Source organism: Mesitornis unicolor, unplaced genomic scaffold, assembly GCF_000695765.1.
Source record: "Mesitornis unicolor isolate BGI_N332 unplaced genomic scaffold, ASM69576v1 scaffold13926, whole genome shotgun sequence".
Lineage (NCBI taxonomy): Eukaryota > Metazoa > Chordata > Aves > Mesitornithiformes > Mesitornithidae > Mesitornis > Mesitornis unicolor.
Genome location: NW_010193061.1, coordinates 1 through 17,344, shown reverse-complemented (window position 1 = coordinate 17,344; position 17,344 = coordinate 1). Strand labels below are relative to the sequence as shown.

At 42.4% G+C, this 17,344-nt stretch overlaps 1 protein-coding gene across 1 annotated transcript; it reads right to left on the bottom strand.

Moving 5' to 3' along the window:
• Window positions 1–8,179: 8,179 nt before the first annotated feature.
• Window positions 8,180–17,119, bottom strand: NDUFV3 (NADH dehydrogenase (ubiquinone) flavoprotein 3, 10kDa; the record flags this gene model as incomplete). Its single annotated transcript, XM_010187336.1, has 3 exons — window positions 8,180–8,346; window positions 12,713–13,597; window positions 17,023–17,119. Coding segments are annotated over 3 exons (1,149 nt in total), but the record flags the coding sequence as incomplete, so codon positions are not given.
• Between the last annotated feature and the right edge of the window lie 225 nt (window positions 17,120–17,344).

Genomic DNA, 17,344 nt, shown 5'->3' with positions numbered 1-17,344 from the left:
TGGATCAATAAGCTACAAAATAGTGTAGGTTTTAAATAAGAAGCAGCTATTAGAATAGTCTTACAGTTAGAGAAGTGACTTTTAGGAAATGTTTTCTTGACTTGATCTGCTTCCTCTGTGCAGTCAGAGGCCAAACAGTTTATTTTACTGGCAATCCATCTTTATTGCTTGTGCTGCCTTTAATATTTCCATTCAAACTATCCACATATTAAAAATGAAAAATAAAATCCTAATAAGGTTACCAACAGTTCATTTAAAGAGGATTCAAAAGTCGTCCAGCAGAGATCCCTTTTTTTGAAGGGTCAGAAAAACATTTTACATTTCAGGACTGTAGAACTGCCTCGCCAATAATGATCTTTGCTCGACACGGCCAAATCCCTGTGGTCAGTTTGTGCAGCACCTACCTCCCACTTAAAAATTTTAAAAAAGGGGAAAATCCTGGCCCTTCTGCTTGCAGAGATAACTTACCAAGCGTGGTGTGACGCAATGATGTCTCTCTAAGTCAGCAGCCAGCCAGCTGTCTCTTTGCTGCTGCTCCTACTTTTCCCATGCTCCGGCAGAGCGGAGCTGAGCAGCCAGGCCAGTTGCACAGCCGCTATCGAGTCAAAGGGCAAGAGCGAAGCTTAGAATAAACACGTTGTTTTCACTCGGTTGCTTGAAGTGCTGCCAAATCTCTTAACATTAGTGCACATAAATCGGTGAGTATCATGAAGCCCGAGGCCCGAGCAGCTGGAATCTTGTAGTTGTTACCTGAAATCTTAACGTCCAAAAAAATAGCTTCCCCATTCCTCGAGGCTATGTGGAAAATCTCAAAAAACACAATCATAAAAGTACTACTAACATCAAGGAAAAGAACTCCCAATTATTTCTTTCTTCAGTTCTCTTTCTTTTAATAGTCATCTCAAATTTGCAGGGGCGGGGGGAGGGAACGGGGTGTCTTTCTCAAGATTTTCGAATGTGCTGGTTTCCCAACATTGTGCTGAAGCAACCACACATTGAATCCAGAGGTAAATCCTAAAGTTATTCAAAGGGGAAGAAGACAAGCAGCTCAGGGCCCAGCTGTAAACCACCACACAGCAGGAACTAAGCAGCTGGAGGAAGGGTAGACTGGTTGATTTTTCTCTGTGACCTTCAGGAGTCAGGAGTGGGGTAGAGAAGTGATGTTCTTCCCCCGAACAACAGCTATGAAATCGTTCTTCAGCAAGGACTTCAGTGAAAAAGCTCCTTCTCCTTATCCAACCACCAGGAGAAAAGGAGTTGAAAAAATGCCGAATCCTTACGGCTAACGGGAGGGTGGTGTAAAAGATGGAGGCCATTGACTGGTGTCCAGAGACAACAACCTGGTATGAATTCCAGCACCGTTCCACTTCCCAGCAGCTGGATTTCTCACCAGGGTGGATTGCTGGTTTTGGACACCTCCCCATTTTTTCCTGTCTGTTAACAGTCTTCCACTAGTAAGTATTTGGAACAGTTGTAAAGCTTTTTTTGTATCTAAACGGCCTTGCCATTGCCTGAATGCAGTTTCAAAATTGCTGGCATTTCTGCAGTCTATCTGAAGTGTATTTTTGTCATGCTGTTAATAAGCGTTGCGTCTCCCAGGAGAACCTCAGCTAGCTCAGAGTTTCTAAACGACATGCATGCTTGACAGAGAAGATGTAAGAAAAATACCTTTCTCATTTTTTACTAATTTTTATTCTGCATTGCTCAGTAAATAGAGGTGATGTACAAAGAGAGAGTCTGGACCGTTAACTCCTCATCTATAAAGTGAAGATGAGAACCCCAAAATTCTGCGACGTGCCAAGGGTTATGCAGGCAGCCATGGGCCTCACAAACGAATCCAGAGCCAGTCCAATACCTACCTGAGTCATAAGGACCATTCCTGCACTCAGTTTCTACCTTAGCCTTCTGTTTTCTGTACTCTGAATTTCTTTCCGGCTCCCCTCACTTTTCTCCCAGTTCTCAAACACTAGAATATAGCTCAGTTTTAGGGACAGCCCAGGAGAGTTAGGGAAACATCCATGCACCTTAGAATGGCCTAGTCTGGCATGATTTTAAACTAAATTAAGTATAGGAGATGCTTTTTGGACAGGGAGTACATAAAAATAAGAAATGAAAGCATGAAAGGGTGGTTCTTTTAAGTCTCTTTCCAAGCCTCCAGGGAAAATAACTATTGCTCCCTTTGATACAAGACATTAGCGTTTGCCTAGCACAGAGTGTGTTGTGGCTTGCATGTTCCCTCTCCTGTGCTAGAGAGATGCTGTCACAGATTTTAGAAACCAACTGCATCTCCAGGGTGCAAACAGCCAGACAGAATACCCTGAGTGCCTCATCACCATGGGGAGAGGTAAGACAGAAACAGAAAATGAATCAAAACCTCCACCAACAAAAAAAGCAAGCATAAATAATCTTAATTAGCTCATTTTTTAACATTATTGGATAATAACTGCTTTGGGAACTGTCTATCCAGACTTGATAAAACACTCAGATTTGGAAAGGGGTACTGCCATTTGCAGCGCATGTCAGACTGGAGAAACAGACGACTGCAGCTAAGAATTTTGGGCATTAATTTTAACTAAGATACTTGGCATGGGTTCTGTAAGTACTAGAAGCTAACATGCATACAGGCTGTGTTTCTGTGAGGCTACAGATTTTACAGAACCATGTTTGCAGTTAAAAGGTTGTTGAGCAGAGGGCAGACCAGAAAAAAACCTGACAGCTGACTCACTGACTCCATACACTGACCCAAAGTTTGTGGGATACTTTATTATCACAAATACACATGCTTAAACTTATGCTCCAAGCTATGCGTTAACACAGTATTTTCTGTCCCAAAGCTGCCACATATCCTGAGACTTTCAGAGGTGGGTATGAATTTCCAAACGTAATTAAATGTGTGTTGGCAAAAAAAAATAAGTCAGCTAAAAAATATGTGCAGATTGTATTGCGAGTGGTATCACCCTAAGATGAACACTAAGGATAATACATCAGCACCCAAACCATAGATTCATAGAAAAGATAAATAAGTACATATAATGCCATGAAATAGAATCACATGAGAGGAGAAGGATGAGCTAAAAACTCAACAGGATATTTAACTAACTATAGTTTAACTAAAATCACCCAGAGTTCGGAGGAGTTTCTTTCAAAGGACAAAATTAAAACAAATAAACAAACAAAGCCACATTACAAGAACACCAAGTCTGTAAAATCAATCACTCATGTGTTCAAAGCCCCTGTACGAATGTGTCTACATTACCCTCATTGTGTTCACTCCTTTAGTTCAACTCTGCACAAAACTGCAGCATACAATACAGAACGGCATAGGAGGGCCGTAAATCACAGGCGTTTAGCAAATACTGCGACCAAGAATGACTCCAAGACTTTTTGTTTCACAGCAGAACACAGTGGGGACCTGAACCTGCCCCGTGCTACTGCATAGTGTCTCAAGGAATGGGCTTCTCCCAGGTTCCTTCTCTTTCACTACAGAAGATGCCACGCTAAAAATTAGGAAAATTAACATGAGCCCCCTTCTGGTGTGTTATACCTTGAAGCATAAGCCTGGAACAAACAAGTGGCTGCCCTCACCAGCTTCTCCTACTCTTCCTCTCAAATGCCACAAGATCCCAAAATCTCACCAAAGCACTTCACGAGCTTTGGGATGCTGGTCAGCATAAAGCTTACAAGTCTTGCTCTCCTACAGCAGACGTGGACAGTCTGATGACTGTTCTTAGTTCATGTTCTCATTACTGTGAGTAGCTGAAGGAAGAACTGCACGTCTTCCTGAGACAGCTGTGGTGGGTTGACCCTGTCTGGATGCCAGGTGCTCACCAAAGCCGCTTTTTCACTCCCTTCCTCAGCTGGACAAGGGAGAGAAAAATAAAACAAAAGGCTTGTGGGTTGAGATAAGGACAGGGAGATCACTCATCAATTACTGTCATGAGCAAAACAGACTTGGGGAAAATTAATTTAATTTATTACGAATCAAATCAGAGTAGGATAAGGAGAAATAAAAACTAAATCTTAAAAAAAGCTTCCTCCCCACCCCTCCCTTCTTCCCAGGCTCAACTTTACTCCCAATTTCTCTACCTTCTCCACCTGAGCAGTGCAGGGGGGACAGGGAATGGCGATTGCGGTCAGTTCATCACACATTGTCTCTGTTGCTCCTTCCTCCTCAAGGGAAGGACTCCTCACACTCTTCCCCTGCTCCAGCATTGGGTTCCTCACATTGGAGAAAGTTCTCCATGAACTTCTCCAACATGAGTCATTCCCATGGCTGCACTTCTTCATGAACTGCTCCAGCGTGGGTCCTTTCCACAGGGTGCAGTCCTTCAGGAACAGACTGCTCCAGCGTGGGTCCCCTGTGGGGTCACAAGTGCTGCCAGCAAACCTGCTCCAGCATGGACTCCTCTCTCCATGGGGTCACAGGTCCTGCCAGGAGCCTGCTCCAGCACAGACTTCCCATGGAGTCACAGCCTCCCTAGTCACCCACCTGCTCCAGTGTGGGGTCCTCCATGGGCTGTGGGTGGATCTCTGCTCCACCATTCACCTCCATGGGCTGAAAAGGGATAGCCTGAAGTGGTCTTTGCCACAGGCTGCAGGGGAATCTTTGCTCTGGCACCTGGAGCATCTCTCCCCCTCATTTTCTTCACTGACCTGGGTGTCTGCAAAGTTGTTTCACTCACATATTCTCACGCTTATCTCTGGCAGCTGTTGTGCAGCACCATTTCCCCCTTCTTAAATATGTTATCACAGAGGTGCTCCTACCATTGCTGACTGGCTTGACCTTGGCCAGAGGCAGGTTCGTTTTGGAGTCAGCTGACACTGGCTCTGTAGGACATGTGGGAAACTTCTAGCAGCTTCTCACAGAAACCACCCCTGTAGTCCCTTGCACACAAGGTTTTTAATAGCCTTAAAAAAATCTCATCATTTTTCTATCACGTTAAGACCAGACTTGACGTAACTGTATAAGTATCTTAGATGATGGCATCTCTTGTGGTGGGAGAAAAGACTAAGGACCAATTTTTTACAACTTATGAGTTTACAGGAATCCAGTCAGAGTGAGATGCACTGAATGCCTTTTGATTTTTTAAAGTTGGAAGATCTGTAAGTGCACCCAATTAAAAGTCACACTTCTGAAATTTAAAATAAATATCTAAGATAGCCTTATAGATTGCAGGGCTTACCATGACTGGATGCCAAAGGATGCACCAGGAGGATCAAGAAAAATCTTGACCTTGTAATAACTAAAGTGATGACCACAAACTCTGCTTGCATTATTACTTCTGGACCTCAGACTACTGGGTTTTTGACTGCTGTCCAGGACCTTCTGGGTTCAAAAGTTACTTTTGAAGGATCTAAGTGGAAGGAAATTATGAAAATCAATTTTATTAGCAGGAAACCTAAGTCTGCTACACTAAAGAGAAAAAAATAAATACCTAATGTTTGAAAAGCTCTCCCTTTGACACGGAAAGCAGCTGTTTCATCTTTTCGAGAAATTAGCGGATTCCACTTTCCAAATTTTGTGTACTCCCACAGTAACACGCTACTTACACTGAAAACCCCACTTCTGAAATCGATGCTGGTTCTCAGGAGCTGTTTTTCACAGAAACCAAACAGACTTAATTTCTTTCTTTCACAGTTGAGGTTTTCCAGGAATTATGTTAATATCCTAGATTATACATTCTTTAAAACAAGGTCCCTGGCTGTATCTATGAAGTGCCTACAACAGCAAGACAAAGTTACTCACTTATGTTACAGAATTCGAGCATATTGTATCACATCCTGCTTGAAATTTAAATGCTAGCATATGACTCAAACACAATAACATCTAATAATAGCTATGTATGAAAAAAATGAACCCTTTTTTACTGAAGTTCAGGAAAACCCAACAGTGGGAAAAAGTCTTGATGCCTTTCCTCGCATTATCTGCCCTTCCCGGAGCAGACTGCTTCACTGAACAAAACGAACACAAGACACACACCATGTGTAGCAGGAGAGCTGTGAAATTACTTGACTTCCAGCTTGATTTCAGAGGTGCAGAAAATCTCTCTGGAACACACTGAAATAGGATTACACAGATAGGAATGGCGTTCACCATTAATTTTTGCTGTAATCATGAACCAAGGGCAGCAGAAAGCCTAGCCTAAATACAGATTAGAATCTCCTTAGCTAGAAATGCGACTGAGGAGAGCGTAGGAGTTGACCGAAAGCAAGACACATTTCTGTTTCAACCCACTCCTCCCTAGCTGATTAAGTTGGTGTTTATAACACCAACCTTCCTTAGAAGTGAAAAGGGCACTGGGTGAACACGTCTGACTCCAAACAGCCAACAGCTACTGCGGGCAGAGTTAGTAAATACACAAGCACGTCCACAGACTACATTAAACTTTCACTGCTCAGATTCTACCCGACAATTTGCAGCCTCCTTTTCTGTAATCACAAGACAAATGGTTAGGAACAGAGTTCAGCACCAACACAGATCTAAGCTACAGGGTTCAGGTTACTACGTGGACTCTCAGGTAATAGCAAAATACAACAGCTTTCCTGGGGCTATCCGGTGGGCCCTTAATAAAGGAAGACCCTTTTCCTTATTCTTTCATGTTTTTAATGTTAACAGCAAATTTCTTTCCCTTTTACAAGTAAAGCATATGTGGTACCACTGCTGCCTCAAAGTGACTTTCTGCTCTTTATTCCTAAGCACATGGATTTATACATTTGCTGATTTTTAAATTTCATAGTTAAGAGTCAGTAATACGCTTTTTAGTTTTTACAGGACAATAAAACTGCTTCCCAGAGGTTTGAGACTTAAAATTCTACACAGCAGATTGATGTAGGCCTCTTGATCCTTCTTACCTCATTTTTGCCAAGTTAGAGTATAAAATAGCTGTTCTACTAATTGCAGCCAGGGATTTGTGTCTGATACCCAGATAGGCTCCTAAAGCCCGCTCCCTTTTCCCTTTGATCTTGCATATTCTGTTGCTTGAAAGAATACAGACAGGTGATGGAAAATGCTGGAGCCATTGCAAGTACAACTGCTCAAAGACCAATTAACACCAAAAACCCCAAAATGAACAAGAAGCCAAAAATGGAACTAAACCCACAACAGCTGGTGGTCATCAAGGCAGTTTTCCCAGAGGGCAGAAGACTGTTACTAATAGGATGGAAACACAAAATTTACTGAGACCAACTGTAACCGCTGATAACATACATTGAGAAGTGCCTCATTTCTCACATTTTCTGCAGAGCGAGACTGAAGCTGGACAGCAATCTTAACTTTTATTGTGGGGAAATTAAAAAGTGGGAACTGAAATGTAGCCCCCTGAAGCAATTAGTACCAGGAACTGATTTTACCATCATACTATTTTCATTGCATTTAAAAATAATATTCAAGTGGTTCTACCCATAGATATAAATTATTTCTCAGCTTAATCTATGCAGTATAGTTTATTAGGAACTGCCCATCGAGATTTTCCTACATTTTAAATTATTTACTGCATTTTATATTATTACTGCAGAACCTGGATGCTAGAATCCCCAGCAGAAGATTAAATGAAGTTGTATGTTCTCCCTTTACAACTGCAGAGGTTTTTAAGTGTTTCAATCACATCACAAAAACTTACATTCCTCTACTAACACAAAACACACACTCTTGCCATAGAAGACAAATATGTTGTTTCCAGCCAATGATTTTAACTTCAGATCTAGAGCAAACATAACCTCTTCAGAGCTGGGAACACGTTTGTGTGCAGGGAGAACAGCTCGCTGCATTACGGTGATACCACCACCTAAAATCACAGCACATACTGCACAGACATACTCACAAGGGTCATTATGTCCTTTGACACTGTACTGAAAGAACAGCCAGTATCAAAAGTTTGGAGACACTGAAAAGTTAGGATTATTATTATTATTATTATTATTTTTTTACACTATCACCAATTAATATAAAATGAGAAGCAGAAAAGCTATTTTCATTTAATGATGATCAATTTGCAGCTCATTCACAAAAGTCAAGAAGTAAGGGACTCCAAGAACCAAGAAAGCACAAGCATGAGTTATCACACATTTATTTATTAATTATCTAATAATTATATCTCTGATTTACAATACAGGTGAAGCAACAGTGCTAAATAGAACAATCAATCATTCTGCCTGGGCATTTGTTTTAAATGTGTTTCTTTCAGTGCCTTGGTGATGGTCTTCCAGAAGATGGCTGAGGCTGCCTGAATTTTGAGAGAATCGCAACATAATCAGCAAAGGTATAAATGTTGTATTCATGATGCTGAAGGTTCTTGTAGGTAGAATTATCAAATTCTTCTGGAGCAGGCTTAGCAGCTGCTGTGGTCTCTGTGAAAACAAACAGTAACTGGTGACTACAAGGATGCCACACCAAAGGACAATATTCTTAATTACTGAGCCAGCCTTCACATACTGTCAGATACCTCATCAACATTAAAAAAATAAATAAATTCAGCAGCCATAACAGAAGGAGAAGTTTACTAAGCTCTGCTGCTACCTTGTCTGGTCCTAAACCGGCACATCAGTATGCAGCAGGGGAACATGAATCAGTACAAGTCATCCAATACAGCACAGGTTTTCACATCCAAGCTAATGCTGGGGGAGGATAGGGCAGAACATTTCATTTCTATTTTGAAGACATATGTCTGCATTTCCTGGCTTTTTCATAGCTGCCTTGGTTTTCACTCCAGCCAGAACAGTAGGTGACATTCTTAGCAAGCCAGGAGAGTCAAAGCAGCAGTACAAGTGATACATCACCATGTCAGACCACAAGATACAGCTCTTAAAACTACTTCACAGACTGTTTTTTTCCATGGGGAGAAGTGATGGAATTATTGAAATCTCCACCGTTTAATTTCAAACATGGTTACACTGAACAGTAATATATCAAAAGCCTTTGATGTAAGTTTCCTTTCTTCTAAATGGAATCTTCTAAACTTTGTATCATCACTTCTTAAAAGAATAACCTAATAAAGTTATCCAGAGCTCCTTCACATTAAAGCCAATATAAATTCTTATACTTTTAGAACATGATGCAAATTTAGGCAGTACTATTTACATAAAAGGCTGCTGTTACAGGCTGATTTTACAACCAAGGCAATTGCAAGAAATAAAACTTTACTCCCAGTGTTAATTTATTCTCATATTCCGAGAGTTTTAACAATAGGAAAGACATAAGCATAATCTAGTCAAAAGCTTTGTCATATAAATTTGCATGTGATAATTTGATTATATTAAGCTTCTTTTTGTAATACAACTGTCTGCAATAAAAATACAAGAACTCAAGCAACTGAACACCAGAACTGCCCTTTAATTACGACAATTATTGCAATGCAATGCTATCAGTTTAAGAGCACGTATCCATAACATTTAGCAAGACTTGCTTGTAAAAGGCAATGTAGTAAGGCATGGTTTCAGCAAAACACCACAGACAACCTAGGAAAGGAAAAATCCCTGTGCCTACTGCTCAGTTCCTACTGAGAGCTGACAGGAGACACCACTACAGATACAAAAGCCAGATGATGTGGTCTTTGCTGCAAATAGACCTAGGAACAGGCAAGCATAGGCAAGTGTACATTCAAACTGCAAGAGACAGTTGTTCCAAATTAAGAGACAGATGCTCAGGAAGAAAAGCAGATGGAATCTCATTTTTCCTGCCCAAATACACTGTACTTGGCTTCTCGAAGGAAAAATTTATCCCCGAGTTCATCCTCCCCATACTTCAGACTTCATCTATGCTTTCTCTCTTAAAGAGCAAGCATTTCACAGGATGTTCTTCCAAAATGAATCAGAAGTACATCTCTGAGTTACCACGCTACTATTTTCCTACTTGCTTTGCAGTTGAAGTCAGCAGTTTTTACTGACGGCTGAACATGCCTGCTCTGCAAAGTGCATGACACCACCTTCGCATCCAGCTTTGTAATGAGAAAAATTGCTTTTACAGCTTCAGCATGCCTGCTGATGAGTAACAGAGCACAGGGCAGAAGTGCAGGCTACAAGGGGCATCATTAACTGCGAACATCAAACCTGGAAAAGCAGTAGCTCTTCTCAAGGGCGCCTTCCAGGCCAAGATATGCCTGGAGACAGCAGTGACAGATACACAGTGGAGACACACAGCGGAACACAGCGTACCTAGGCTGAACTCGCTGCTACCCCTGGCACCCAAAGACACTGCACCAGCAGAAATGGGGTGTGAATTCGCCTGTCCTAACCCCTACCTCTCCTACAGCTGCTGCAGTAGAGTTACAGCATGTACACAGCAGCAGCTTTCCTGCTGTTACAGCCTTACCACCTCCACAGAGCAAGAGATCAACAGCAAAAGCGCTGTTTTCAGCAAAGCCCCGGTCCTACCCAAAAGGGTTTTGCTGGTGTGATGATGATGGGTCCAAGGCACAGCGGTACCACTGCCCCATCGATAGAGATCTGCAGGAAAAGTTTGTCACATGGACTTAGCCTTATTCTGGATTTACCACATCAGAGTAGGGGAGACTGCTTCATGGATCTTGGATGCATCATAACCTTCACCTTGAATCCCTGACACATTTTAACACCAAGTTCTTCCCTCTCATACTTGAAGTTAACTGAACTAATTTTTTGGTTCTTAATATCAGCTTCAATATGGAAAAATAATTGCTTGAGCATCTAGAACTCCACTGTGGATGAATGGGGAGAAAAGCATCATCTGTAGGTAACTACACAAATAGCCTTTATCATTTTTTATTTTAAAGAAAGCTTCTGCTGCTGATTGCAGAGGATCAAGTAAATAAGAATGTCACTTGCAAACAGCGCTGCATTTTACCATTTGTGTTGCGGTCACAGAAGAAGGTAAGTTTAGATTCCAGACCTTAAACCTAATCAAATGATGAACCAACTAACCTCTTAAAACAGAGGGCAGGTCTTTTACTGAGCACTTTATCCTGGAAACTGATGTACAAAAGCAATTATTTGTCATAGAATCATGGAATGATTTAGGTTAGAAGGGACCTTAAAGCTCATCCAGTCCAACCCCCTGCCATGGGCAGGGACACTTCCCACCAGACCAGGTTGCCCAAAGCCCCATCCTACCTGGCCTTGAATACTTCCAGGGAGGGGGCATCCACAACTGTGCCAGTGTCTCACCACCCTCATAGCAAAGAATTTCCTCCTAATATCCAGTCTAAATCTACCTCTTCCAGTTTAAAACCATTCCCATTGTCACTTAACTCTGTTAGACACTTCAGAGTCACAGAATAGTTGAGGCTGGAAGACACCTCTGGAGGTCATCTGGTCCAACCCCAAATGCTCAAACAGGGTCAGCTAAAGCAGGCTGCCCAGGACCATGTCCAGACATCTTCTGAGCGACTCCAAGGATGGAGACTCCACGGATGGAGACTCCACCACCTCTCTGGGGCAATCTGTGCCAGGGCTCCATCACTCTCGAGTACAAAAAAAAAAAAAATTTTATTTTAAAAGTACTTTGCACTTTTCCTTCAGGAATTTATGTACATTGATAAGATCCCCTCTGAGCCTTTTCCAGACTGAACAGTCCCAGTTCTCAGCCTTTCCTCACAGGAGAGATGCTCCAGTCTCTTCATCATCTTAGTGGCCCTTTGCTGGACTCTCTCCAGTAGCTCCACATCTCTCTCGCAGTGGGGAGCCTGAACTGAACGCAGCACTCCAGGTGCATCTCACCAGGGAAGGTTCACTTCCCCAGCCTGCTTGCAGCACTCCTCCTAAAGCAGTGCAGGTTACCACTGGTGGTCTTTGCTGCCAGGGCATGTTGCTGGCTCTGTCCAATTTGCTGTCCACCTGCACCCCCCTGGCCTTTGCTGCAAGAATACAACCTGAAGGATGATTCTAAGCAGCTTTACTGCCAAGCAGGCAAATTCTTTAATTCAAAGCAGCAACTGGGGGCGTTGGTTTAAGAATGGTACGCTGCCTAAACTGAAAGGCAAGAATGGTAAACCACCACCGATCATGACAGAGGGGCATTTGCTATTGAAACACACACAGAAAGACATCAGCAGGTAAGTTAACAGGACTGGAAGTAAATAAGTTAAATAGGGAACTATAGCTAAGGAGATTATTATATGATACAGAATGCTCTTTCCTGAAAGATATCACTGTCTCATCCCCAACTCACTACTAAAACTGGGTTACAAGGTCAGCTCTGTGCTACTTCAATGTGACTCAGTTACAACCCACTAATCTCAGAATCAGTATCTGTTTCTCACATTACGCTATGATTTCCTGAAGTCTACTGAAATACAAAACACTGCAAGAATTAAAAAAAATTAAAAAAGAAAAAAAACAGAGTTTAAGCAAAAATCAGATGGTATCAAATTTGGCCTAGGAGAAAGGCAGCTACCAAATCCTTCTGAGAAAAGAGAAGATGGAAAACAATTTTTGTCATATAAAACCCATGATTTTGCTCACAGTGGAAACAATCTTGTTTTCATTTTATAAGTAACTGGTTTATGAAACTACAAATACTGTGAAATGAAGACCGCTTCCCTTCAACTGGAAACCAAGTATTACTGAGCTCTTATACCAATTAGCAACAAGCAAGAATTTATCTTCCGGAAAGTCACAGCTACACAGTAAGCTTCAGTATAAAGATCAGAGAATCTTGAGCAGAGAAGGTTTTTAAACCCTTTAAAAAAGTTAAACCCTAGCCCAGATGAATCAATACAGTTCAAACAATTTAAAGGTGTACCCTCTATTGTGCTTTCTCCAGCCTGGACTCCTGCTTCCTGAACAGCCTCCTCCTCTGCTGTAGTGCCCATCACCAACACTGTGCTTCCAGAAGCCTCTCTTTCCAGTTTAGGAGCAGTTACTTCTGCTAGTGTCTCCTGTGCCTCCTTCACCTTTCTTTCATTTCCTCCAGATATCGGTTTTTGCTTTTTGTCTCCCCGAGTCACGGATGAAGCTTTCAGCTTAATAGCTGCTACCTGGGTTCCAATGGACTTTTCCTCCAAATAATCAGATTTATGGGTGACTCTGGTCAGGCCTTGGCTTTCAACCATGTGTGGTTCTAAGACCAGCTTCTGCTGGCCTGCTTCTTTTGGAGTTGATTTTACTTTGGTGTCTCTTGCTTTGGATTTTAATGTTTCATGACGGACTGATGTCTTAGAACGCGTGACCTGCTTGATAGGAGACACATCAGTTTCTGTTTTGCTTGGCTTTCTCTTAGCTACGTATTCCTTGTGGGATTTCTGGGACGAGTTGCCTTTTGCTAGCATTGATGCCTTTACTGCTATGTTCTCAGAAAAGATGGAGTCTCGTCTAGGAAACTCAACCTTGGTTTTAATGGCAACTTCTGAATCATCATCACCACCATCATTTTCTTCCTCAGAATCCGAGCTAGAATCCAAATCAGAGCTGGATGATGATGAAGTTTCTTCCTCGACTAGCTCTTTCTTCAAGCCTCCTCCTGTTGCAGGTGCAGTGAGGTTTTCCTCCTCAAGAGAGGAAACAGCTACCCGCTGAGGAAATGCAACCACAGTTTTTCTTGACATGAACATCCTCATGTCTTCAGCAGATGGTTTTGAAGCTTCCTCACGGTTAGTACTAGATAAGGTCTCACCTTTGTTTGTAGATACTGGGAGAGAGCTAGAAGACAACATTTTAGGAAATTCAACTGTTGCCTTGGTGGCTAGCAGCTTGGCGCTCCCCTGTGGTGCCACTACATCTAGGAAACGGCATAAAGAGGATTATCATCATTATATCCGACACCGCTGTCAATTAGTGATCTTAATCTCAGAAAGTTAAAATTCTGTGACTATCTCATACAAAAAGCAAATTGAAAGAAGTTATTAAACTAAATACAGGCATCACGAAACAAAGTTTTCAGACATTTTAAATTAAAGACACTAGAGTTCTAGTTAGCACTGAACAGTTTTTGCTGTTGTGATGCTGAAACTCCCGAGACAATGCCTTCTGCTCCTTGCTCTGCCAGACTCCTCACAAGAGCTGTTTTTCTCAGTGCTTCAATTCTGCACCACTGGAAATGGTTTACAGACACCTTCCTATCTGAAATGAACATTAAGATAGCTTGTCAGCCAAGCTCTTCAAATATGCTGCTACAGAGACAGTATTTGTCTATGAAGAGGCCAGCGAAGCAGCTGACACAGTAAACAGACACAGCAACAGTCAGCCTCTTGCAATAGTTATCTTTAAAGCAGTAGGGAGGGATGACTCCCCAGACAAAGCAGCAGAATAAGAGATACCCGAGGCCATACATGGAAGTATTACTTGTACACCTGTCCACGCGACCTAGCAACTGAATTGTGTTTAGCACAGTTTAACATAATTTCCCCGAGGCCTTATCTCCTCCAGTCTTCACTGTCTCTACTTCCTGTTTTTCATTTGAGACTTCTTCATAAAAAGTCTTAGAAGATCTCCTAATGCTTCACATTAGCCTGCCTTTAGTTCTTTCCCCTCATGGATACTTTCATTAAGTTAAATTCTCCAGACAAGGAGCTAACAGTTGAAGAGAACGCAGCAGCTTTCAGGCCCTTCCAGAGAGTACCAAATGCTCCTTGGATGCTTGTGCCAATGCTGTCCTCAAGAGGCCGATCAACAGCAAATACTGCTGTGGTTACCGAAAACAGAAGAAGAAAGAGGACTGGGAGCACATTAAGATAAGCCACTGCTGAAATTTGCTGTAGCAAAGCTAACTCCATTGTGAGTTGCATCACTTTCAACCAGCAGTGTAATTCCACAGATTTCCAGTCTATTGTACCGATTTACCAGATAATTTGGAAACCCAGCTCTACTTTACAAGAAAATAAACTAGATGCAGTGTTCCCCCTTACTAGTACTTACAGTAATACCTTGTATGAATCAAGGAGTTCCTATAATTAGTTCTGAATAGAAGCAAGTTTTTAGCAACGTCTAAACGAAAATATCACAGAAGAGACAGACACATTAAATTAAAGGCAAAGTATTTAAGAAAGAAGTAGAGTGTACTTAATATAAATACAAATGGGAGAAAAACAAACCCTCAGTTTACTATACAGGTAATACTTCTGAGTAATTTCAGACACGTACTTCTCTCTGCCAGATGGAAGGCGCAGGGCAGGGAGGCAGAGCAGGAGGGGAAGCAGGAGGACGGGCAGGCACCTTTGAGAGAAGCCTACCTGCATGGATGACACAGCCAAACAGCAGCCTGTAGGAACTAATACGCAAGGAAATCACTCCAGGTTGAGGAGTTCTTCAAAGGACACACACACACAGGAAGGTCAGACTAACACAAGAATGACCAAAGGAATGACGGACAAGCAACGGCTGAGCAAAAGCTGAAGTAGAATTAATGCTAAGGCAACCTAAGAAACCAAGAAGGCAGGTAATGTTCAACTTGACCATTAACCCATTAACAGTAGAAAAATGGAAAAATACTTTAAAGCGTAGTACTTGGATATGTGAAGAATGTTTCAGCTTTTAATCACAGTCTAACACAACTGGTACAGACACTTGAATTAGGGCACTTCAAACTTTGTACCACCTGATCTGTATTTGCATTCCTCTGCCAGAAGAGCAATACATCCAAATCAGCAACAAGAATATTATTCCCAGATGCAGCCTCACTGATGCTTGTAACATCAGTATCGTTATCAGAACGTGTTTAAAACACGTTCACACTCAAAGCTGGCATGTAGAAATTATGCATCTACTCCCCATTATTGTCTTTGTAAGTAAACCTGACCATTTTATCAAGGCAAGGAAAATCTGCACACCCTGTTCCAGCTAAAATCTGAAAAAGACAGCTGCATCCTATACACCTTGACTAACCTCAGTCATCTGCAGGGGAAGCTGTTGGCTGAAAGAAGTGGCCTAAGAGGTCTCCTGACACCTTCTGAAATCAGCGCTGCAGGACAATGAACCTAGAAACTGATGCTAAAGTACAACTCCAATATGCTTAAAATAATGCTAAAAATAAATCATAACAGGAAGCAAAGGCTTTTTAAATGTAGCAATCAAGCTTTTATTTGCCTTGGCATTTAAGAGGCTAACATTAAAAGCCAGAGTCTACAAATACTATTTTAGTGATCCTGTCAACAAGCCTGATTACTCCTACATACGGTCCCAATGAGCTTTTCTGTTTAAGCACCCGGATCTCCAATTTGGGATGGGAATCAGACTCACTGAACCAGTGAGCCTCCATTTACAAACACCATTTTGCACAAAATATCCCTCTTGGAAATTTGTGTTCATGTTTTGACTGGTTAGGGACAGAAGGGGCTCAAACACTTCTGAACAGCAAATGCACTGCAGCATCCAAACCCAGGTCCATGCTGTACCTTGCATTATAGCATTAGCAGTCAGCATTATAACTAAATTTAACACAGCATGGCTGTAGTTGTTTTCTGCAGCTTCTCAACACTGTTGCCTGGAGCAGACACTGGGATCCTGCAAGTCTTTCTCTTTCTGTAAAATGGGATGATTTTGACCCAAATATTTTAAAAGATGAGGGGGATACGTCCGAAGATCAAAATCAAATTCTGCACCTCATCAGAAAAAGTAACTCGCTGCACCCATTCCCACCAAATTTCAGGCAAATTGCAAAGACTGTTTGTATTACGACAACATAATGAGAGTTCTCCATAAGTCTGGTCAAGCATCACAGCAGCTGACATACTAAGGTGAAGGGAAGCAGGAAAGAAGCATCAAGCTCGTAGTGTGGCCTAAAAGTATGAATATATCCCACACAGACCCATTCCTACCAGACCTTTACTTTTAGTTTTCATACTACACATTTGAACAGAAATCCCCGTTTACACGCTGATGACCTTGTACTTTCTTGGCTCACGTATCAGCTGTTCAGAGGCGTGGCCACGGGCATTTCCAAACTTCTTTTTCCCTATTTAACAACCAGAGGGACTTCAACTTCCGACAGGCACTCCTCGCTTGAAGGGAGCGGAAGCCTCCCTAGGCCATGAGAGCACCAGAAAAGGAGACTTCCCTTCCTGAACACCCATTTCTGTTTGTTTATTTATTTAGCCAAGGACGAAACAAGCATCTTACTCGCTGGGGGCGGCGGCGTCCCGGAGCCCACCGGCCTGGTGCAGAGCCCCGCGGAGGGGGCCCCCCCTCGCACCCCCAGCGCTCCCAGCCGCAGCACCTGCAAGGCACCGGATTAAAAAAACAAAATTAAGGAAAGGAGACAAAACAAACCAGCCCTTCCGTTACGACTGAGGGGAGGTGCCTGGTAGGATACGTGCCACCCAGAAGCCCCAAAACAACCGCGCAGGGACAACCCGAAAAGCTGCTCCTCCTCGCCCCTCTCCCCTTGCCGGCCCTGCCCTTTACCTTGCGGGTCCCCGCCCGGCCGCAGCCCAGCAGCGAG